The following is a 25,548-nucleotide window of genomic DNA, read 5'->3' as shown; positions in this document are numbered from 1 at the left end:
AGGATACAGTCTGCCTCTCTAACATACACATACTCCCTGAAAGATGGGGCCCATTTTCCTCCCTCTCTCCACAACAGCTCTATTCCTATTCCTTTCTGCAAGCCTGGATGGATCGGAATACTGGAAGGAAGGGAAGCCCAGCCTAGGATCCTAGGAGCTCTGGCCTGTTCCAGAAGTGTCCTCAAGGGCCGGGTGGGGTACCCAGGCTTCCGCTGGTGCCCCGGGGCCATCTGCTGAGCTTGAATAGGAAGGGCTCTCTCTGGCTGAGATGAACGTGTGCTCTACTGTGTATGTGGAGAAAAGTCCATGATGGGTTTGCTTCCTTTGTATCACCTTTCCCAGGTAATAAAAGAACCACAGATTCTCACACGGCTACCAAACTCAGGGCTGAACTGGGGTTTGGAGTCCCAGATCACCCACCCTTCTCCCAGGCTTTGTGCCAATCTGCCCACCCTCACCAGTAAAGAGACTAGGCCTCCTCGGACAGACATGGTTTATTAATTTGGCCGGAGGTGCCGTGGGGCAGCAGGCCAAGTTTGGCACTGGGAAAAACCAAAGGGAGTACAGACAAACATTCTGCTCTATGCTAGGGAGCGCTGAGGTGGCCGCTCACACACCTCCCTCTCTGCCAGGAGTGCAATCTCTTCTCATACCTTGGTGCTCCAGACCCCATTGGATAAGAGAAGGGGAATAGGGAATGGGTAGCGGAAAGGGGATTAGGACAAGGAAAGACAAGACTGGGATGGAGCTGGGGAACTCGCTGGAGGAGGCGGGCCCTGAGCCCGACTTGGCCAGTGTGCTCGCAGGGCACCTTGACTCAAGGGGGTAGGCTGGGTGGCTTGGAAGAGGAGCGGGGCTGCTAGCTGTGTGTGTAGTAGTAGTTGTAGTCATCCTCGCACCGGTCAAAAGGGCCAGGCGGGCTGCAAGGCTCGCCATCCGGGCCTGGCACAGAACGCTCACGTAGGCGCACCGCGTCGTACAGACCCTGCGGCGGCTCATCGAGCAGCACATCCCGTTCCGACCGGGAGCGCGTCAGGAGGCCCACGTTACGCAGGAGCAACAGGACGGGCGCATAGAGCAGGTTGGCCAGGCCCATGCCAAGGCTGAGCTGCTCAAAACCAAGCGAGTGTACAATATGGCCAGCTACTATGGGCCCGAGCGCGTAGGCCACGGAATAGGAGATGTCAGCGATGGCATAGACGCTGCCGTAGACTGAGACGTGGCGCACGTCCACGAGAAAGGCTAACGTGGGCAGCAGCGCGGTGTCCACTAGTGCAATGCCGAAGCAGAGGCCACAGAGGGAGACCACTAGCGGCGCGAAGGAGCGGCAGGCTGGCACAATGCACGAGCTGGCGCCAATCACTGCCAGCCCCAGCGCACCATACAGCCACTGCAGGTGTGGATAGCGCGCCGCCAGGCGTACGGTGAGGTAGACACCTAGCACGTGGGGCACAAAGGCCGGCAACCAGGCCATTCCCATCTCCCACTCCGACGCCGCCATCGTGTTCTTCATCCACGTGGCGATAGTGGGCTCGAGGAAGGCTAGGGGAATGTTGCAAGTGGTCAGCGCGCCGGCTACCACAGCGATGTAAGGGTCCAGCATGAGGCGATGGATGGGCGTGCCCACTGGCAGGTTGGCTCGAGCGCGTGCAGCTGCAGAGAAGGGCTTGGCCACCGCCAACAGCAACAGCGCGTCGAAGAGTGACACGGCAGCAAGCACCAGAAAGGGCACGCGCTTTCCAGCGAACTCATAGAGGATGCCCCCGAAGGGCGGCGCCACTAGGCTTCCAAAACTGATGAACGCCAGCGCCACGCCCAGCGCTCGACTGCGCTCGGGCTCCTCTGGATACTTGTCCGCGATCATGGCAATGCCGGACGTGTCGGCGAAGGCTGAACCCAGGCCCTGCAGGCTGCGTGCTGCGAACAGCGTGGCATAGTCCTCGGCGAAGGCGAACATAACTGTGGAGGCAAACATAACGCCCAAGCCAATAAGCAGCGGCACATCGTAGCTCATGCGGTCAATGAAGGGCCCGCTCAAGGGATTCACCAGCAACTGCAGTATAGCCTTGGAGGCAAACAGAACCCCAATTTTCACATCTTCACTTTCCGTGGGGTAGCGAGGCCGCAAGATCGATCGGGCAGGCCCAGCAGCCGTCGGGGACGAGGTGTTGGCAGTGTAGGCGCTAGCATTAGCCAGAGTGGGCGGCGGCAGGGTGGGCTCCCACACCTCGGAGGTCAGGGTGGGACTCTCGCTGCCCCCGCGCATGTGAGCGATGTAGTCGGGCACGATGGGTACGATGACCATGTACAGCATGTTGTCCAGTAACAGCGCCACGCACACGATGACCAGCACCAGGCGCCGCTGCCTCTGGGGCTCTTGCAGTGCCGCATCCACCGCTTCCGACAGCTTGGTGGCCGCTGCCCGGGCCTGGCCGGCCGGTGCCGCGGGTTCCATGCCCCCACCTCGCTGCTCCTCCGAGGACGCCTCCACCGGAGTTGGGCACCAGCGTCCCGCAGTGCAGAGACCAGGGCGCGGGACTTCGGGGGCGCGGTCCTCGCCGCGCAGCGCCCCCTGTGCCTCAGGTGGCTGTGGGGCTCATGCCCCCGGGTCCAGGGAAATGCAAAGACTCCGTCCGGCAAGGAGCCGCCTCCGCTTTGAGCAGATCCTGGGACCCGCCGCCAGTGGGCTCAGGTGCGGCTGCGAAGGCGGGTGCGCAGAGGGGTTGGGGCAGAGACTGGGAGTGCTACGCCTGGGGAGCGCAGCAAGCACTCCCTGCCGTGCCGAGGCCGCTCGCACGGGCCGAGGGGCATGCTTCTGCCGCCCGCCGGTTCACTCGCCCTGCCGCCGCGTTCCCCTCCCTTCGCGTCGGCTCTTGCCTCCTCCTCCGCCTCCTCCTCTTTTTTTTCCTTTCCACTCGGGGCTGTGACGCGGCGAGTCCCGGCCCCCGAGTGGTGCCCCGGCCACTTGCGTCGCTCATGCTAATGCAACGTCGGCGGGGCGGGGGCCAGGGGCGGGGCGCGGCAGGGCAGGGGTCTTCTCCCTCGGTGCGCCGGGGCTAGAAGCCCCTGGAAGGGGTCTTGGTGCAGAATGGTCCTGCACAAACCCCTTGGAGATGTGCGCACCATGAGAGGAACCGGCCCTCTGTTTCTTCCAGTTCTAGGACCTACGGGGTCAGCCCCCGCTCTTCTCATGGGAAGAGGGGCGCGGCCGCCAGTTCCCCGCAGCCCAACGGGAGATGGGGCAACCCGGGCTTGAAATCGCCACCTCAGAAGGATTTCGGCGCACAGCGGGCTGGGAGCCCCCGAGGTGAGCCGTGCTGCGTCCATCTGTTCTCGCAGCTGGAATGTGGAGCCGCTACCCGAGGGGCGCTGGGCACTGACCCCCAAGCCCTTACTCTGGCCCCGCCCCCTGGCTCCTTCCACCCCCGCGGAAAGGGAGGGGGAGGCTCAGAGACTGCTGGGCCTGCTTTGGACTGACCAGCCCTTCGGCAGAATGTCACCGCAGCTAATTCCCGGCTATGAAACAAGTGGGGATTGAGGGGGGAAAGTCGATCGCCCCCAGGCAGGGTTCGCTAATACAACCCTGTTCCTCGCAGTCTCCCGCACTGCCTTGGCACCCTCCTCCCTCCCGCTTGCCTGGACTCTCCCTTCTGCTATCTCAGTGCGGGTCCCCCAGCTCCGCCTCTTCTCCCTTCTATTCTCCTCACCCCCTCCCCACTCTTATCTCCTCCCAGGCCCTCGCGGCACCAGACCAAGCCCTCCCTCAGCTCCTGCGAGTCTCCGCCCACTTTTCTACATACCCTGATTCAGCTTCCCCCAACTCCAGAGCCACTTCCCAGCCCCGGGTGGGCTCGTCAGTTATGTCGTCCTCTCTTGGAGCTGTAAGAAACCCCGCCTGGGAGCTGCGCCCACTCACTACGCAAGGCCCAGCAGCCTTGGTGTCTTGAGAGATTCGAGGGAGGCTCACCTTTAGAGAGAGTTGCACACGCCGAGGTGCCCCATTCTCAGCTGATAGGCTGAGCTGTCTAGGAGTGTATGCTGGGCCTGATGCCTCCCCAGAAGAACTTTGACCCTGTATGGCACGTAGAGCCTGTGTTCCACTCCGCAGACTGGCAGGAGAGAAGCTCAGAGGCAGCTGAGGTTGGGGGATTGGTGTTGTTGAGATTACAATTTGTCTCTCTTCCAGAGTCTCCAACCTCATTCTTCTGGCCTCAAAAGCAAACTACTATTTTATTAGATCCAGCTTCTCCCACTGTGACTCCCACCTTGCAGGAGGCATCGTGATGCAGTACAAAGAACGTGGTCTTTAGAGACAGACAACTTAGGATGGCCAGATCTGCCACTTACTAGATAAGGGGACCTAGGAGGAAATATTTTGCCTCTGTCTGTTGGTTACTTTTTCTGTAAAATGGAACAATGGATTACCTACTGCTTAGTGTTCCTGGCTTAGTAAGAGCAATGTAAGTACTTGCTATTGTGATTATCATTGTAAAATGTGCTGTTTTATCCTCATGTCACAGTTGAGGGACATGTGAAGAGCAGATAAGACATGGAGGCACCCTGGCTAACTGGATGGGCCCTCTGGTTAGGTGGGCATTGTGATTTCAGGCTTTGTCTGGGCTGGTGGAGGGTGCAAAGGGAACTGGGAAGTTGGCTTCTGTCCCTGAGCTCTCTGTGAGATGAGGCAATGGAGACCAGAGTGTCAGTGTGAGAGGCAACAGCTTTGCCATCTATTGCCGAATCTTCCCAGGCATCCCAGGGAAGGAGGAGAAACTCCTTTACTTGTGGCATTGCTGGAACATGCTCTACAGAGAACCTCCCTTTTGTCTGAGGGAGGGAAAGAACCCTATTGTGGAGACAGGCCTGGCTTTGACTTTCCTTGGGTGATTCATAATCCCTATCTGGGACTTAGCCTTGGCAAAGTCTAGTAAGGGTTTAGGTGGGAGTCCACTCACTGCAGCCATCAAATGGAAATGTATGTTGTAGAAGGGCTCTTTTAGGGTAAGAGAATTATTTTAAATTTTATTTGAGAGTCTTTATTCATTACATATAATTCTCCAGCTCATCCTAGTCTCACCCTTAGCTGACTTTTCACATTTTTGTCACTTGCCCGGGTCTAATCATTTAAGACTTCTGAGCTCTTTGGACACTCCAATAGAGGCTTTTAAAGGGGGCTGTCTTCCAACATGCAGTGATTGTTTATGCATATGTTACTTGCCCTGTGTGATTAAAAACAGGAGGCAGGAAAGAATTTGAGGCTTAAGTTTTCTGTCTTGTGGTTAAAAAACAATGGAATATTAGAGAAAATTTCCTGGTAACTTCAAGGTGAAAACTGTTTCTCCCAGCTCCCTAGCCCACATAATTCATAGCTATTTCTGAGCATGAAGCCAAGTTGTCTCTGGGATCATGTTAACTCTCCAGTCCTCCATTCTATATGGCAAGAATTAGGCTCATTTATTAAGCACTTGTTCTGTGTCAGAGGCATTGTGTGTTCAGTTTTACTTCGTTCTTTCTCAGTCCTTGTGTAGTATAAATGCTATCCCCCTTGTCTTACTGGTTGAGGAAACTGGGCATAGAAGACTTGGATCTTAGCTCAAGATCCATGTAACAGATCCTGGCTTTAAACCCAGACTTTGGAACCTGCCTTGTGGTCCTCATGCTGAGTCTTATTATGCTGCAGCTGCTTTACCCACACCTGGTGGCTTAAGCAGATGAAGACCCAGGAGAAAAGGAAGGTACTGGGCAGGTTCCTTCAGCAGGCCCCAGGGACACTAAACTTCATTCTTCAAATTCCAGATCTGAAATCACCCCATCCCTTCTTCAATTAGCACCAAGGACTGAGTACAGGGGTTAGAGGTGGGCAATGGCCTTCTTCAGCAAAAGGCCTTAGGGAGAAAGATCCCCTGATCTGGGACCAGCTGTGAGAACAATCCTCTTTCCCTGCTGAGGATGTCTGGAGCTGTCCATGGTGCTGGCCCTAGCGCTGTCGCTTATTTTTATTTTTATTTTTTTTTAATTGTTGGTCGTTCAAAACATTACATAGTTCTTAATATATCATATTTCACAGTTTGATTCAAGTGGGTTATGAACTCCCATTTTTACCCCGTATACAGATTGCTGTATCACATCAGTTACACTTCCATTGATTTAGGGCCCAACTGTCTTCCTGTGCCTGTGACTTCCCTTCCTTGAACTCTTGGTAAGTTTTTTTTCCCCCAAGATTCCTCTATCTAAGCATAACTTATAGATGAAAGGAAGTTTCCCATCCAATCCTGGGAAAATGGAAGCTTTTTTTTTAACCACATATAGCCATTGTTACTGCAGGGTACATGTAGTACTAAGTTTCAGTTGAATCAGTAAAGGAAGAAATTAATTTATTAAACACATAGAAGTACTTATGATGTACCCGGCACCGTTAAAAGCATTTTACAAATATTAACTCATTTAATGCTCTCACCAACATTTGTATTACCTTTTTATGGTCAAGGACACTGAGGTGAAGTAATTTATCCACAGAGAACTCACAAGCAGTGGGGACTTATTCAAATACAGAGGATCTAGCTTCAGTGTCCATCTTCTAGTCACCATAATATTCTGATGCAAGACAGCTGAGAAGATTGACAAGATATACCCAAATGCTTGAATCTTAGTAGGAACTTTATTATTCTATGTGGCTAGAGATAGTTTGGTGATTTGGGCTTGACAACATTCTTTTCTTTTTATCCAGTGGACATAGCTGTGGTCTCAGCCTGATAGAACAAAGTCTGTCTCCTGCTGGACTAGTGCCATGGAGAGCTGATTGGGGACTGGGGATTCCTGGTGTATGGGAATTTGGGGAGGCAGTGGAAGGACAGCCATCCTGCACCATGCCTGGGTGAGGTCTGCTATGTATATGGGGGGCTCTTGAGTTGGTTGCAAGGTTGTGGTGGCTTTAATGGAGCGAGCTACCAGTCCAGCCTGGCCTCATTTCTGAGGAGGACATAGGGACACATCGATTCTGGGATTTTTGTCATTTATTACTTCACTAAGACATGGGTCCCTGAGAAGTGAAATGACTGTGTTTTCATGAGGAAGCAGGCTGGTGTGGTGGTGGCAGCATGTGGGCGGGGTGCCTGCTCCTGATTTATTATTTCTTTGTCTCCCTGGAAGCACTTAAATACAGGCTTAGTTCCAATGAAGCTCATGAGCCTCTTTGGATTCCGGCACTGGGGTGAGGGGTATAGTTTGCCCAGGCCTTGCTACATCTCCCCTATATGCTGCCTTGGGAGGGCCCCAGGGCTTCAACATCACCTAATTAATTTAGGCTTCCACAGCCATGTATTCTCAGATTCAAAGGAACATAGTGGCCTGTGTCAGCTGTTCCCGGAAAACTGTGAGTCGGGTGGCTGGAAGCCAGAGTGCTACGTGCCTGCCTGGCTGCCCTTGGCTAGTCTATCCCAGGGCCCAGAAGTGCCTTGTGCACAACATAGAAAGGGACTGTGGCTTCTGCAATGTAAGTGAGCCTCAAAGCCCACCTGCTTTCCTTCTGACTCTCAGATAGTTCACATGAACCATTGATTCAAAGCAAAGCCTCAAAAATCCCTCTGGTTTCTGCTCCCACACTTACTTTCCATTCCAATCCAATGAGTCTTTCAGATTGATCTCTCTCCTCCATTGAGGCAGATTCCTGCCTGATGTCAGCTCAGACTCTACATCTCCTCTTAACACTATATACCTCCCTACACTATACCTCCCTACACCCCTGCCTCCTCACTCAGTCAACCCACTCCTGCATGGACACCAACTGTTTCTCTGTAAAGTTCTAGGCAAGCTTCCAGGCTCACAGACCCTGCATAGCCCCCTTGCTTCCTGGGACTGTTGCCCAGCTTCTTCCCTGAGCATTGTAGCCTTCCAAAATGCCTCTTTCCTCCCATCTTCCCTAATTGATCTCAGAGCTCTTACCTGTGCACCATTGAACCAATGTTCTTACGGCTCCTGCTTGTTTTCCTCTCCTTGGTTCCTGAAATAGTGTAAACAGCTCCCCCCAAGCCCCAAATTCCATCAAATTTCCTGCTCCTCTGGAATCTATCCCACATAACATTGAAGCTATTCTCCCAAACCAGGCTTGAAGATAGGTACTGTGGCTTACTTGTTAGGTACCTACACAGCACCAGCTGTAGCACCTTGCATGGGAACTGATGGGTCAGTGGTGTTTGAATCCACTTCTACATTTATTAAAATGAAAATTAATCAAATAAGTAATACAGAAAAATATTCTTCTTATAGAAACTAGAGCATGATAACTGTTTGGTCTCCTCTGCCACAATTACTCTTTTTTTCCTTCTATTTATTTATAATTTTTAAATTATTTCATTATAGATTCACTGAGTTTTTGTTAGTGCATAATGGTTACACATAATATTGGGATTCATTTGGACATAATTATACAAGCATGGAATATAATTTGTTCCAATTCAATCCACAGTACTTCCCATTTCTCTCTCCTCCCTTCCACTGTTCTTTTTTTTTTTTTACTTTTTTTCCCTCAATCCCAGAAACTGTATTTATTAACCCAATACAAACACTATTTCAAAATTATGTTAATTACATTTATGCTTGCTGATTCCTCTTGATGTCAATTCCTTTAACATCAGTGATAATCCACTGACTGAGTTTCTTAGGACAAATATGGCCTAACTCTGCATACACAGAATTACCAGAAACTTATAAACCTGCAGTAACAGTCCAGGAGACACAATTACTCTTTTCAAAGTATATTTTTCAACCATTTTCTTAACTCTTTCTATACACATATATGAGCTCATATAAAATTTAACAAACATTTTGCTCACATAAACATATTTAAGAATTTCTTTTCCCTCCCTCCCTTCCTTCCTTCCTTCCTTCCTTCCTTCCTTCCTTCCTTTCTTTCTTTCTTTCTTTCTTTCTTTCTTCCTTTCTTTCTTGGTGGTGGTGGGGTTTGAACTCCAGGGCTTGTGCATGCAAGGCAAGCACCCTACCAACCGAGTTATATCCTCAGCACTATTTAAGAATATTTAACATGAATTTTGTTATATATGTCTCCTCTGCCCTCATTTTTCATTGAACACTCTATCCACTTTAGTCTCTAATTAAAATAGCTCTATTTTCTTAAGCTGCTGAATAGCTTTTGTGTCATTTTTGTTCTTATGAGTAAACCAGTGCTTTTTAACGTTTCCCTATCAATGGACATTTAGATTATTTCTGATTTATAGATGTTACAGTGTGACAATGAATCTTCTTGTGCTAGTGTGGAGATGCTTAATGATGCACTAGTAACTGGGATTGCTGAAACCCCAACAATCTCTACCCATTTTACATTTTAAAAGAAATTTCCAAATTGCCCTCCAGAGTGGTTGCATAAATGTATCACTCTTCGAGCAATGTGTGGGGGGTACAAGTCCCCCATGCCCATGCCCGCATTCACTCTTTACCAGTATTTTCCCCTTTCATCAGTCTGATGGAAAAAAAGTGGTATTCAATATCATTATAATCATTTAACTTTTTAATTGGCCAAAAACCTTTTTGTATATTTATTAGCCATTTGTTTTTCCTTTTTCTCTCTTTGCTTTTCTATTAGGTTGTTTGTCTTTTTTTCACCTGAGTTGTAAGTAGTCTCAATATTTAAAACTGGAATATCTTTGTCCCAGACATGTACATTAGAGATTAAAATTATTGATACTTCATCATTACTAGATTTGATGTTTTTATTTATTGGGCAGGATAAATGAGAGTGGATATGACATTGCTGCATCAGTTAAAACTCTTCAGAGACTCTTCATCAGCAATGGGAGAGAGTCCAAGTTCTTTAATTTAACATAAAAGGTCCTCTATTATTCATCCATCTCTACAGTCTCAATGTGATGCCCGTATTTGATCCTGATTTCATCACCTTCAATCTCTGTCTGTCTCTTTAACTTGGAGCAAGTTGACTTAAATTCTCTGGGTCTAGGATCTGTCATTTAAAAAAACTTACAGAGTTGTCCCTCCTTTACAAGTTTCTAACTCTGATCTTGTGCAAGTTACCTAACCTCTCTGAAACATACCTACCCATCTATAAAATTGGTGCATTTACAGTACCTTATAGGGTTCAATATAGATGGAATGAGATTACTTGTAAATTTTGATGCTATTGTTCATTATACCACCTCCTGTTTGCCTAGAGGACTTCTACTCAATTTTTATGATCAAATCAATCTCCACCCCAAATAGAATTATCTCTTCCTCCCTTGTGTCATGACCACATACCTCTTGCTGTGCATATCACAGTATTTTACAATGATGTGCTCTGCTTCCTCTAACGAAGTGTGTACCCTTGACAGTTGGGTCTGAGACAGACAGGTCTCACTCCCTGACTGGTACAGAACACCCTGAATAGTTAACCATGGAATGGAAGAATGCACCTGTTTATCATTTTAAAAGAATTAGGGCTTTCTCATTGTGCCAAAGTTCTGTTACCCTGGAATGTACTGGGAAATCCTTAATGGGAGCATGAGATATTCCTGAAAAATACTCTTGATATACCCTGAGGAAACCAGGAAATGGTTCCCCTGATTGAATAGTTGAGTAGGCAAAAAGATATTAAAGGAAAATTGCATTTTGCTATCAGAGCTGCCTCTGCTGAGAAAACCAAGAGTATAGATGAAGGCCACCAGTCATCTTTCCAGATTCTGAGGCTTGTCTGAGCTCAGTCCAAGCAACCAGAGTCACTTCCATTTTTAGACTTGACAAGCATGGGTTTGGGGTAAGGACTAGATAGTTCTGAGGACAGAGTCATAGACAGGGGACTGGTATGGGAGGATGCATCTGTGTCTCCCCAGCACCCAGCACACTGTGGTACATGGAAGGGCTTTGTGAGAATCTAAAGGAGATACTCATCACAGAGCCAGTCATTCTGAATGGGTAAATAGTGGTCATCTACTCTATGTGCTAATGTGATCACAGCTTCAAGATTATCTGTCTTGAAGCCTCTGAAAACAGGCTCCCAGGTGTGGACATGGATGTAGAGATGCAAGAAGAAGGCCCCATCTAGTGGGAAGATTGGGCTTTGAAGAGCCTGTGTACTGTGCCCACAACCTCACTACAGAGGGGCTGAGTTTTGTACAGGGGTTTCAAGAGGGGCAGTCGTGCTTGTAGTCAGCCCTGTGTCAATGACTTGTGTCTGTCTGAGTGGCTGGAAGTCGGGTCTTTCCAGCCTGGCAGCTGGTGCCTTGTCCAGACAAATCTGTGACGTGAGAGAGGTCAAGAGCAGCCGCAGTACCAGCTGCAGCACCATGCCAGCCACGGTGGAAGGCTTTTATCATTATTAGTTTTCAATCTCATAACACCCTGTGAAGTAATTCCTCTTCTGGACTCTTTTAGCTGAAGATTGGCAGGGCGGGAAGATGGAGTAAAGTACCAAGGTCACAAGCTGTCTGACTCACTGTTTGGTCATGTGGCTTTAGTGCTTTGGGGGCCTGTGGTATTCTTCCACGGCATTCAAAGCCCTGTTTTTTCCACAGCACCTCCACATCCACAGGATCGATGCTGCCGTACTCCCCCGAGTGCTGGAGATGGTCCAACCCCTTGTACCTAGGAGCAGGTACCCTTTATTTCCTTCATCGTCAGACGGATTGACCTCTGTCCTTGTGAGCTCTTGCTGGGGCTATTGCAACAGCCTCTTGGGAGGTCCCCTGACTCTAGTATTGATACCAGTTCTTGATCCCCCAAACTACTCTAAGAGTCAACTTTTAAAATAGAAATCTTCCCCACAGTAGGTACACAATGGAGAGTTGTTAAAGTAATCAGCCTCCTGCTTCAAATTCCCATTGCCTGGGGTCAGCCACCCACTCATCATGGTTTCCAGGCCTCCTATCTGTGGTCTCCAATCTCCCCAAACTCTCTGCCACTTACAGCCTCGACTGCCCAGGATGACTGGGTCCTGCTGGGCCAGCCCCACTGTTGACTATGTCCTCTTTCCCAGCAGAATGGGTTACTCCCTGCAGGGAGCACATGCCCATACGTGGACCTCCACCCTGACATCACCGGGAGGGATTCTGGGCCATGTTCAACCCATCTCACATCTCCCAAGCCCACCATGGGGCCCCAGGCTGAAAAACACCTGGAATGGTTCTCCACATGCATACATGTCTGTATGGATCCCTCTGAAGTGAGGCACATTCTTTTTATCTTTATTTTCATGTTAAATGTTGGTCACAACTCACCAAATTGGTTCTATAATCAACAAAAGGCTGTTGACCTGTACCTCCTTACCACATCTTCATCATGTCAGGACTGTTACTCCTTCCCATTTTATTTGAGATGAAACTGAGATGCAGAGAAGTGAAGTAACTTACTCCAGCCCACACCACTAAGAAGAACAGAGCTGGGGCTGGAACCCTGGCAGGTGGCCCCCAGCCTGCTCCCTACCATCCTGAACAAATGTGGTTTTGATGACGATTACAAGCCTCAGGGCTAGGTGATGCATGGGACACAAGGCCACACTAAGCTTCCTCAGAGATGTCCTGAAGCTCCTGTCCACCCTTGGGAATTGGCAGAAGAAAAGAATGAGCTGGAGCTACCACCCTTCCCTCTGGGTCCAGCAGTAGCTGCAGGTGATCCTGCCCAAAGCCCTGATCTTGCCCTTGTGGGGAGTTAGGGACAGTCAGCTTGGACTGAAGCCATTGGTATCCAACCCTTTCCTCATTTGCTATTTATGCTCAGGGACAGAACTGGGCCTAGGGTGAGAGGTGAGGCAAATCCCCAGTAAGCAGGATAGGTACCAGAGCAGTTCTGGGAGTGCTGGGCATCTAACAGTGGAATACTGGACCATGACACCCCCATCACTGCCCAAGACTACATGCCCATGATGGTTACTGTTTTGAGTACATGATCTGTAATCCTCTTAAGATCTGTCATGACTGTGTTCCCAGCATCTGGCACATGTGAAATGAGCACATAAAATGTTGCTCACCTTGGAGACTCTCAAGGAGAAGAAAGTGTCCAGAGTTCTGATCCTCTCTTGTTGAGGTTCAAAGATGTTAAACATATCTCAATAATCTTAGAGATCTCTACTGTGTCCATATGGTACAATGAGGCCTCAGGGGAGATCTCCATGAGACAAAAGCTCTGGGCTGATAAAATTGAGAGCCTATGGGGATCTGACCCCTGAATTCCCAATGATGTTTAGGGTGGGGATAGAGAAAGATCTCTGTTAAAATAATTAGCCCCTTGGGGTGTGGAGAAGTGGTACAGGACATCCCTGACAACCCTGACTGTGACCTGTCCATATTGGTCAAGTTCTTTGGCAAACCCTGATTTGTTGTTGTCTGAGCAGGGGAGGGAAAGTCTCCTGAATGGCCTTGATGGGTAATGTGAACAGGAACTCTGAGACTTCGCAGGTGGAGATGGGAATGTGGATGTGGCCTCCATCCTTCCACAGCTGTGAGGAGACCAGGCAGCATGGGGTGATGGCTGTGGGGAAGGTCACCCAGGCACTCTGATTTAGTTGAAAACATGATCTACTTTGAGTGTCAAGAAAAACAACCAGAGCATTGTCTCCCAGCTAAGATGTAATTAATTAAACTGCATTTAAAGTTAGTGTCAAACTAAAGCTTGATGACAAACATATGGCAGGCATCGCTTACAAAGGAGGGTGCTGCCTCCCTCAGGATGTGCAGTCCCACTACATGAGTCAGACCACTGGTGGGCTTCAGGCCCCACCATACTGGCTCAGAGTGGACTGACTGTAACTGACAGGTGCCATTTCTTCGCTTAAATTCCTTTGATATCATCTAGTAGCACACAACGTGGCCCAGAGTGTTTTCATTTGAGCCCAGATGTTGTGTAAATTTCAGTGTTGAGTCTGCATGGTGGTTGATTGGTTCAGAATGCCTCTGTCCTGCCCCTGTGGCTGGAGAGAGGAGAACAACAGGCCCTTGACTAGCCCTTCTCAGCTATCCCTAGTGAGAGGAAGGACCACTGAGAACATGACAGGGCTCAGGAGGGGCCAAGCTATCCAAAAAAGGTTTTCTACTCATGCTGGGAGCAAGGGGCTGACCTGAGCTGTCCTCCCTCTTCTATGAGACCTCCATGAGAGGGATGCAGAGAGGCCTCTGGTCCAGGACTGAGGCTATTTTTGAAAGGGGAAGAAGAGGACTTTTCTGTGCAGGAGTGGAGAAGGGCTGCTCTGCCACCCTGACATGGTGGAAGAAGACTGAGGTCACACTAAGTAAGATAAGTGCTCCTGGTGGTCATGGGCAGGGGTGTTGATGGAGTGCAGACTCCCAGGGGCTGGAGGGGCAGTATACCCAGTCTTGGTGAGCCACAGGGTTTCCATGGCTAAGCAAAGGGAGCAACACAGGATTCCCACAGCTGGAAATCTTCTTAAGCATGCAGTTCCAGATACAGGATGTTCTTTCCAAAAGGTAGGACCATTTTTATATCTCTTCATAGATAAAGCCAAAGCTCTCTAAAAGCCTGATGCTGGATTCCACTGCATCTATTGTGAAAGGTGCCTTTTTAAGGTTATTACCTTAAAGTTATTTTGGAGGGAGGGTACCAGGGATTGAATTCAGGGGCACTTAACCACTGAGCCACATCCCCAGCCCTATTTTGTATTTTATTTAGAGACAGGGTCTCACTGAATAGTTTAGTGCCTTGCTGTTGTTGAGGCTGGCTTTGAACTGGCGATCTTCCTGCCTCAGCCTCCTGAGTTGATGGGATTACAGGTGTGTGCCACTGGCCTGGCTACCCTAAGGTTATTACCTTAGAGGAACCAAGAGCTAACAGGAGATCCTTGCCAGGTTGTTTAATAACTGCTCTTTGATGATTGGGGATGTGGGTGTCATGCCCTTCCAGGCCCTCTGATCTAGACTCCACCTTTGCCTCAACTCAGCATACCCTTATCTACTGCCTTGGGTCTTTTGTGTGACCTCCTGCCCACCCACCCTCAAAGGCATTCACCTGCCAGTCTCATTCCCTGCTGTCTGTTCTTGACAGTGAACCTTCCCAAACTTCCTTATTTAAAACTCCACCCCAGCACTTTTTATCATCCTCAGTTGCTGACACATAATATGGTTCATGAACTATGTGTACTGTCTCCCTCCCTCCTTAGAAGGCATGCTCCATGAGAGTGGGGTGCGGGGGAGAGGGTGGGGAGGTAAAGAGTTGAATGTCAGCTAGAAAAGGGAGAATCTGACCACCCATGGCCCAAGGAGAGCTATAGAAGAGTTGGAAGATTCTAAATTCCTGTCTAAATTTGGGTGCTAGTCCAGTCCATGGCATGTAGTCGAGGCTGTACACCTGGTCCCCTCTGATGTGAGTCCTGGGAGTGGCAGCTGCTGGCATGCAGAGACCCTTGAGGAGCTGCTGAATTAACTCAGAGGGGAGGTGGTAAAGAGATGGTGTCCTACCAGAAAGCCAGGATTCAGGAAAGCCCCAAGGTTGGGGGCATGTTCAAGGAAGGTGGGCTTAGGGAGGAGTTAGCTGCCTGTAGAAGCAGGTTTGGTAGGAAGGGGAAGCTGAGCTGATCATAAGGGACTTTGAGAAGACATAACAGAGAGAAAGGGAGAGGGTACATAGAGGCAAATCTGCCCACTCCTGGGATTGTGAATGCATCAAAGCACAACCCAGATGATCTCAGCCTTGACGACAGTCTGGGGAGACTGACCTCTGATCTCATAGGCACTGACCTTCCCCATCTTGCTTTAGCTTGTTCACAGTCTCAATACCACTGAGTAGTTCTATGGTCCCCATAACCCCTCTGCCTGGGAGATCTGTGTTCGTCTTTCCTGAGGCCACCTCAGGAGAGGGCAGACCACAGCCCTCCTGGAAGAGGCCTGGCCCCAAGGGAATTGTAATCTGCCAGTTGTGAACCTCCTTATGGGTGAAAATCATAGACTAAACCTTGCAGGTGCAGACCACCACCCATGAAGCTGGTGGCTTTCTAGAAGGGAGATATTCTGTCCAGCTTCCCTCCTTGGCAGGACTGTGCCCTCCAACAGCCATGCATAAAAGGGAAGGAGGCATAGATGGTCTCTAATGGCTTATTCGGGATCCTGTAGATCCCAGTTAGAAGGAGGCAATCAGGAGCCGCCTGGTAGTCTCCATGCTTCTCTGCCTCTGCCCCCAACCCCAATAACTCAGATATTGGTTCTGAGGAAGAACTAAACGATCAGGCTGGCACCAGCCGAAGGACCCACCAAATCCCCATCCTTCAGTGTCAGGAATGGGGTGTGGAAGGTGGGAAGGGGAAGGAGAAAGGGCAAGGGCAGGCCAGGCCAGGCTCAGGGCTCATGGATATAAAGGATGCCATCTGGTGCCTCCCGGGGTGGGGAAGGCCAGAACTGGTAACAGAACTGTCCTCTGAGGGGAGCCCACCCCATGGGGACAGTGCAGTACTGGTGATGCTCAGAAGAGGTCTCAAGGGACAGGAAGGAGCCCTGGGAAGGAGAGAATGGTACTCATTATGAGAAGTCATATGCCTAATGGCTGGTAGTTTTGAGTTTTTGCCATGTGCCTTTACATGGAACATCACACGTAATTCCCCAACCACCTGTGAGCCAAATATCTGCAAATCCTTATCTGAGACCCTGGAGCCTTATGGATCTTGGAATTGAGAATCTTTTTATTTTTATTTTTTTAGTTGTAGTTGGACATAATACCTTTTATTTTATTTGTTTATTTTTATGTGGTGCTGAGGATCGAACCCAGGGCCTCCTCAGTCGTGCTAGGCTAGTGCTCTTTATTTTAGGGCAATAATATGGTTCACGTACTGTCTGTTACTGTACATTTTATAACTACTCCCAGGATCTGGGGAGCAGCTTATAACCAAAGGCATGTATATTTGTTTCAGAGACATGTACAAATATTCATATTTTGCAGGGTTGATGAAGATCATAAATAGACTCATGTCACTTCCGGTTAGATTTTGTTACCCAATGAGCCCCGAGAATCTCAAGAAATCTGGCTTTTAGTGCTTTTTAGAATTTGAAATTGCAGCCAAAGGACTGTGGATTTGTACTCATCTCCAAACTGAGGCTTTGCGAACTTAAGTGATGAGCCAAGGTCACTGTTATGGTTTAGGTGTGGTGGCCCCCAAAATCTCATGTGTAAGAAAATGCAAGAAGGTTTAGAGGAGAAATGATTGGGTTATAGCCTTAACCTAATCAATGAATTAATCCCATGATAGGGATTAACAGTGGTAACTGAAGTGGTACGGTGTGGCTGCAGGAATTGGGAATTGGAGTGTGGCTTTGGGGTATATATTTGTATCTGGCAAGTGGAGATCTCTCTCTCTGCTTCTTAATCATCCTGTGAGCGGCTTCTCTCTGCCACATTCTTCCTCCATGATGTTCAGCCTACCTTATGCCCTGAGGAATGGAGCCATCTCTCTATGGATTGAGACCGCTGAAACCGTGAGCCCCTAAATAAAACTTTCCTCCTCTACAGTTGTTCTGGATGGGTCCTTTGGTCACAGCAGCAAAAAGAGCTGGCTAATACAGTCACAGAGCTAGGAAGTGGTAGAGCTGGGCTCAGATGCAAGCTTTATAACCTGGCAAGGGTCTTCCTAGCCCCAACAGTGCTGGAGGGGTGCTATTGTGATTAGTACACCACCATGATTGTGGGACCATGGAAAACATGGTGCTGAGAAATCTTGTTTTTTAAAATCATAGATGGTCAGAGACTAGGCTATTTGGAATCGTGACTGAGAAGGGGACATCCCAGTTATCTCTCGAGGATCTGTACCATGGGGTAGCTGAGCTTGATCAACAGTCCCCATTTCCAATCAAGGTGCAGAGCAGTTTCAGAAATAGCATTCCATATTGGTCTTAAAGTTGCTAGAAATTCACCCTCTTATGAAAATTGCCCTGTACAAAGTACTAACACAATGTTTTTAGAAAAGATTAAGCAAAGGGAGATAAGATGTTTTTAAAAACCTATAAAATAGGTTACATTTCAAACATTATCTGTTGATCAGATAGAGGAGACAATGCCAACCTAGAGACTCACAACAGCGAGACCACCATAAATCATCTTGCCGTGGCCAAACTAAGGTCATCCCCATATATTTTCTTTCCCATGCCCATCTGTTGGGGTAAACACTCGTCAATACCTAGGAAAGCTTTTTGTTCCAGGCAGTGAGATAAGGACGTTAAAGACTGTGATAACAAAGTAAATGGAGAGGGGAAGCTGGCCACTTCCTGTGTCTCCAGTCTTTAGGTGAGGATCAAAGCAGAGTGAACTTGGTGGCAAAGTAAAAGAATGTACACATAGAATATCTAATGAAATCTACGTGCACAGTGGGCGTGCAACCTGTCCTATGTACTCCACCTGTTTGTAGGCACGGCAAGACCCTCCATTATATATAAGCCAGCCGTCACTGAGGAGCACGTGAGTAATAAAATCTTCCGAATCTTTCCATTGAGTCCTTTAAGTTCCTTCTTTGAGATTGGTAAACAATATGCTGGGGGTCTTTGAGGTTCTGGGTTGAACGCCTTCCCTCAACAAGTTTCCTTTAAAAGAAGAAATTGAGATACCAAAAGCAATCTCACTTTGGAGATAGCCTGTGTCCTCCCTTGAATGTGTACTTGCCTTCCTGATTAAATTTCCGCTAATGCCTCTGACTCATATTGAAATTCTTTTCTGTGATGTTTGTGAGGGGCCCCATCATCCTGAATTGAGGTCGCCCTCTCCAGAACCTTCTTGGACCTGCTCTAGTGACAGGGCATCTTATTAAAGGTGTAGCAGGGAAGAAGGGGTGAAGGGCAAGGCACAGGAGCAGAGTTAAATGAAGTCAGTCTATAGGTAAAGGAATCATCCTTGAGTTAGTCAGGGACCACCATGGGGACAAAAAGCAGATACATTCCCAAATACATGCTGTGTGTCCTTCCCTGTCCCCCTCATTCTCAATCATCATCTCCAGTGACCAGGTACATCATAAAACATATGACTTATCATAAACATTTTATGTTCTATGTGTATATCATGTTAGGATACCTAACATCTCTAGGAATAAACTAGATGAGGAAATGACAGTATTGGGGTATCACCACAGACATAAGGCAAACAGACTCCTGGGCTCTTAACGTGTAAACTTGCTAAAGCATGGTTTGTATTTTCTTCCATCCCCACTGGAGGGCACTCTAAGAAGCTGCAACAGCCCGGTCCTATCAAAAGGCCACAATGTTTGCACAGACTCATGCATACAAAGACAAAACCAAAACCTATCTTTTAAAATCTTGCCCCTGAACAATGAAAAACTACTAGATTTTAGCCCACCCCATAAGTCAATAAAAGTTTACATTTTCCGTTGTTCAGGGAGCAGCCTGCTCGCTCCCGTGCGTGCGCTCGCGCTCTCTCTCTCTCTCTCTCTCTCTCTCTCTCTCTCTCTCTCTCTCATCAGTGCCGTCTCCCCTCTTCTTGGGAAAGAGTCAAGACATGAAAATGCAGGCCCTACTTCCTGGGGGAGAGATCATAGGATTCCTTCCCAAGAGGAGACCCAAGACAAACAGCAAAGCCCCCCTTGCAGGTAATCAGCGTGAGAAGCATCAAAGCAGGAGAGAGGGCTAGGCTGGAATGGTCACGGTGCCCAGGCCTGGAACACAGCTAGGGGCAAGAGTGACCAGGCTGGGCACTTTCTGCAGACACTGGATTCAAAACCTGCCTACATTTACCTGGTTAAACTGCAGACAAAGTTAGGTGGGAGTGGTTGACATTTGAGTCTGATATTGAGTTGACTGCATTTTGTTTCTTTCAAAAATAAGAAGTTTGTGGCTAGGCAGAAGCTGTTTAGAAAAATAAAGAAATCCGTGATCAACTTGCACTATAGTGACTGCAAATTTTGAAGAAAACTGCCTCGTGCTGGGCTGCAGGATTTGCCAAAGGTAGTTAAAACTGAACAAGCATCCAAATCACCTTGTTAAGATGCAGGTTGTTGGGGCCCATTACTAGAGGTTTCAGATTCCTCCGGTTTGAGATTTGCATTTCTAACAAGTTCACAGCAGAGCTTTTATTTGCTCTCGCCTGGAATGCCTTCTGGTGCTGATCAACCTCCTGAGAACCAGGCTGGGATGATCCCATTACTGGTCTTTGCTGCCACCATCTGGTCATTGTGGAAAATGGCATGCTGTTCTTCTGTCTCAGGCCAATTCCAAAATCCATCTGGCTGTTCATTTCAATTTTTATTTCACTAGAAGTACCTTCATTGGGATAAGTTATTTTCCTTAAAAAATTCTCAATAAAGATCTTATTTTTCCATAGGCCTTTGAAAATTTTTTTCCAAAATAACTTTTACCTCTGTAGGTTTTCTTTAGGGACAATTATTAATTTATCCAATTTTATATATTTTATCTAATATATAATATATAGTATATGTTATATATAATATATGTTTTACGTGTTTATGTTATATAATGTGTACATGTGTCTGTCTGTGTGTGTGTGTGTGTGTGTGTGTCACATAAGGACACAACACAATCCCAAATTCTACTTCCTGGTGGCTAGGTGGGAGAGAGATTCTGGGCTGGGGAGGGCTGAACTTCAGGGAAGAAGAAGAGCTGTTGCCAGGCATGGAGACACCAAGGAGCAGCCCCCACCCACCTTTCTAGGATCATGTTTTCAGCTGATGGTGTACACATCCTGCTGTCACATTTAATTCTCTGGTTCTAGGTGATGATGTTCTTCTTGTCTGGATGAGGTTGGTTGGGGTTGTTTCTGTGGTGTTAGGAGCGTCCTAAAGGAGAAAAGTAACCCATCTGTTCTGGAGGGGAGGAGAGAGATGGCATACAAACCAATCTTCTAACGGCTGAGAAGTTAGAGAGAGAGAGAGAACCCGTGCAATAAGGTAGAGTCTCTTTTTTGGGTCCTCAAATTGACCTAAGAACAAATAAGTGTAAACTGACTTAGCAGACTTAGAGGGGAGGACAGTGATTTTCCGGGTAAAGGGACAGCCCATGTGTGAGGGAACCTGCTTGGGTTAGAGATCCACAGGGAAATGGGCAGGGTTGGAGTGTGAAGGTGGGAGAAGTGGAGGGAGAGTATATTAGTCAGTTTCATGTTACTATAATAAAATATCTGAGCCATTACTTTATAAAGAGAAAAGGGGGGGGCGGGGGCTATAGCTCAGTGGTAAAGTGCTTGCCTCGAAAGTGTGAGGCACTGAGTTCGATCCTCTCAGCACCACATAAAAATAAATAAAGATACTGTATGTTAATCTACAACTAAATAAATATTTTTTTGAAAATTTTTTAAAAAGAGAGAGAAAAGGGTTATTTAGCTCACAGTTTTAGAGGCTGGAAGTCCAAACAGCATAGAAAAGGCTTGGTGGCCGCCCCTTGGCTGCACCACCATGGCGTGGATGGCCAAATGTGGGGAAACAAATGAGTGATTGCATCTCATCCAGGAGCAGAAAAGAGGGTGGTACAATTGCAGGCTTTATAACAGTTTTCTTGCAAGAACTATCAAGGAGTCACAGAACTACTTTCCATGGGCACACCCCCAATGACCTTCCCCACTTCTTACAGATTCCACCACCTCCCAATAGCACCATTCTGGGAAACAAGCCTCTAATAAAAGGGTCTTTGGAGGACTTAAACTATCCAAACCAGTTGAGGTCTGGTGTATTTCCCACACAGCGCCTGTTCTCAGCCGGAACCAGAGATCATCATGCCAAGGCTAAGAGGAGGATTTCAAGCAAGGCTGGAACCTAGATTGACTGAGATTTGAATTTTCTTGTGTTCCCTGACTCTTCTTTACCTTGCTTTAAATAGCCATATACAGTCATTTGTCCATGGCTTTCTTTGCCCATTCTTCCATTTGTGTATCCAGCTTGGGTCAGTTTCTTTGCAGGGCAATGGGAATGTAAGAAAAGGAGCCATGAACCCTGCTGTCCAACACCTTTCTCAGAGGTCTTGAGAAGGAGTCACTCACCCTACCTGCTTTTGTCCACGAAATCATACTCTTTCAAGGACCATCCTTCAGTGAATCTCTCCTCTGTGGGGCTCCTGCTGACGGTGGCTGCCAGAGTCAGCAGTTCTGTATGCTGCTGCCTAGGACGTATGGCAGCTGAATGGATGGATGGACAAGCCAGGTGTGGTCACTTCCTTGTTATTAACCTGAGTTGATCCATTGATTTGCTGTTGGGTCAAGAGAATTAAGGAAACGAGGGAAAAGAAACAAAAAGGAAATCTTGGCAGCACTTCTTCTACATCCTGTGCTCATAACTGAGAGCACCTGGCAGACTTCAATGGTCAACCCACAGTTCAGGCTCACAGGAAATATAAATGCTCTTTATTTGAATTCCAGACTCTACTTTTCAGAGGTGAGGAAAGCCTCCCCCTTCCCTTATAGCTGAATCTGATATGTGGGAAAGAGAGGGTACTATGAGTTAAATGTTTCTCTCCAAATATTCATGCATTGAAAACTTAACACCTAAAATTTTCTGTTTAATGGTATTTGGAGATGAATTTTTGGGAGGGATTGGTTCGTGGAGGCAAAACCTTCATGGATTAATAAATCACTGAGCGAGTGAATTAGTTATCACAAGAATGAGCCTGCTAAAACATCAGTTTGCCATATTATGTGTATCCCCTTATTATAAAATGCCTTTCACCGCCTTGGGACTCTGTAGACAGTCTGCACCAGCAAGAAGGCCCTCATCGATACAGAAACTCCACCTTAAACTTCCCAGCCTCAGAAATGTGGAGTGGAGCAAACATTTATTCTTTATAAAGTACCCAGTCTGGTATTCAATTATAGCAACAGAAAACAAAGACAGAAGATTCTAGTCCTTGATGTCATTTGTCTTTGCAGTTCATAGTGGTGGAGAGGGTGGTATCCCTCATCCCTGTCTCATGGCCTCTTAGGGGCCTGTCTTCTGGGCTGTTCTTAGACTTCATGAATTGCTGTGTTGAGAGTTTTCCCAAGTTGCTATCTGCATAGACATCTACTGCTGACATTTTCCCCAAGGACAGTCCCTGACTCTTTGCCAGGGTCTTCCCCAGGAGGCAGTCATAACTTACCTGTGCTCATGGACCCCACTGATAAGTGAGGATTTGATGCCTTTTTCTCAGCTGAAAGTAACTTACAGAACTCCTTTCTCACACTCAGATCTGCATGGGTAAAGAAAAGGGTTCCCCTCCAGAACTATGCGCTGGCTGAGAATTAAAAGCCAAGAAAAGTAGCACTACAAAATAACTACAGGACACAGAAGTATAGTTGCAGAATGTGGGCAGCGACGGGCCAAGCTGACCAGACAGGTACAGCTTCTGACAAAGAAGGGAGCCCATGCTTGCTTTATTTACATTGGAATAGATTAAAGGGATTTGATAGAAAGTTCATCACCAAAACAGGATAGAGGTGGGGGCATGTAGGCTGCTTGGGAACTTTTGGGCAGAGCTGAGAGGGAGTTCACTTGATTTATGCAGTCTTAATAGTGGGAGTGCCACTATAAGTTCCCAATCTACCCCCTCACTGGCTTCAATGCTGAAAAGGTCCCCACACATTTCATGGGTGGCTTCCCACACCTCTCATCTAAGTGCCTTCTTAGCTTTTGAAACTCAAAGCCAGGAAAGTTTCCCTTTTTATAATTGCTTATAGTCATCTCCTTTTCTGTGGGACCATGAACACCTGTCTTAGTCTGTTTTCTGTTGCTATAATAAAATACCTGAGAATGGAAATCTTATAGAAAACAGAGGCTTATTTTGGCTCATGGTTCTATAGGCAGGAAGCCCAAAAGCATGGCAATGACATCTACTCTGTACCTGGTGGAGGGCCTCTTTCGGCATCATGACTTGATGGAGGGTATCACATAGTGAGACACAGCAGCTTGCTAACTCGAGTCTCACCTCCTCTCCTTATAAAGTCACTAATTCACCATGGGGACCCATCCTCATAACCCATTGCTACAGTTTTTACCCATTTGAATGTCCTTCATATGCCCATTTGTTAAAGGACTGGTCCCTACAGTGGCACTATGGAGAGGCAGTGGAATCTGTAAGAGATAGGGCCTAGTGGGAAGTCTTGAGGTCATTGGGGACATGCTCTTGAAGGGGATTTGGGGGTCACAGATCACTTCCTACTCTCCTTTATTTCCTGGCCCTGGGGTTCTGCTCCACCACACACTCCTGCCATAATGGGCTGCCTCACTACAGGCCCAAAGCGACAGGACACCCAGTCATGGACTGGGACCTCCAAAATGGTAAGCCAAAGTAAAAATCTTTCTTCATAAGTATTTCATTAAGCTGACGAACATGTTCATCTAACCTGATCACCTCCTACAAATGCCTACGTTCAAATACCATGAACATATGCCTTGAGGATTAAGGTTCCAACATGTGATCTTTTAGGGGATGCATTCAAATTACAGCACTGTCCAGTGGGAAATGACCGGTGGGGTGAGGCAGGAATAGTCAGGGAGGAAGATCCTCCTCCTCACTGTTGCATAGCAACTCAACTCTCTAGGCCCCAGAGGCTCCAACCTGTACCAGGCAGGATCCTCTCAAACACCGGGCCATGGCCATGAGTTTGCACCAACGGATGCTCTCCATGTCTATAACTAAAATCCTCTTCCATCACTCTCGCCTCACTCAGACCATACTCCTTCCTTTCCTTCCAGCGTATGTCACTCCCTTGGTTTGAAGCTATGGTGGCTAAGGCTGATCAGGTAGGCCTGAGCTGGGGTTTGAGCCCCAGGAGCTTAACCTGGGTCAATTCATCTAAGGGGATCTAATAGGAAGAGAAGAGCAGAATGAGCTACCAACTTTGGGTCACACCTTACAGAGTCATGTACTGCTCAAGCTAAAATCCCTCTAAGAGGACACCCCAAAATATGTGACTTAAAGAACAAAGTTCCCTAGTGAAGTTTCCAAGTCAGCAGGAGGTTCTATTCCATGTGGTCATCAGGACGCTCAGTTCTTTTCATTCTATTTTCCCCAGTACCCTTCTGGCAGGTATATCAACCTTGACTGCATATTAAAGTCACCAAGGAAGATTTTTAAACATCCAGGCATCCAGGTCCCATTCTAGACCAATTAATCTGAATCTCTGGATGTGAGACATAGGTTTTGGTGTTATTTAAAGGTGCCCTGGCAATGCGAATATCCAACATGTTTGAGACATGATTTTAGATCAAAGGTTCCTAAACTTTAGCATGCATCAGAATTACCTGCAGGGCTTAAAATCACAGAGTGCTAGGTTAAACAAATTAAAGTTTCTAATTTTTCCTGGTATATATTCTAATATTAATTTTTAATACATTTCTGGGTAGTTGCTGCTATTGCTGCTCTGGGACCACAGTTTGAGAGATACTATGCTGGATTCATGAATAAAGCTCGGTCCTTGCTCCATCTGGGCTTAGTTTGTGGAAAGGGACAAGGGAGGCATTTGTCCAGATTCCAAGGCCATTACCATCCAGACAGTTTCCAGCAGGAGACCCCAAAAAACCTCTGCATAGCTACTTAATTGTTTGGCATCTGGGGCTCACTTTTACCAGATGACCAAGGATTTTATGCCTTTCTGTTAATTATTTCTCCCTCTAGGTTCAACCCAGTC

General features: G+C 47.5%; 1 protein-coding gene across 1 annotated transcript; it reads right to left on the bottom strand.

Annotated features, from left to right (window-relative positions):
• Positions 1-859: 859 nt before the first annotated feature.
• SLC18A3 (solute carrier family 18 member A3) lies at positions 860-2,455 on the bottom strand (the record flags this gene model as incomplete). Its single annotated transcript, XM_081268199.1, has 1 exon — positions 860-2,455. One exon carries the CDS (start codon positions 2,453-2,455, stop codon positions 860-862), a length of 1,596 nt encoding a protein of 531 aa, XP_081124325.1.
• Positions 2,456-25,548: the final 23,093 nt, after the last annotated feature.

This window comes from Spermophilus citellus (genome assembly GCF_964194105.1).
Source record: "Spermophilus citellus genome assembly, chromosome: 15".
Lineage (NCBI taxonomy): Eukaryota > Metazoa > Chordata > Mammalia > Rodentia > Sciuridae > Spermophilus > Spermophilus citellus.
Note: the sequence above shows the minus strand (reverse complement) of the source record. Positions and strands in the feature narration are given on the sequence as shown.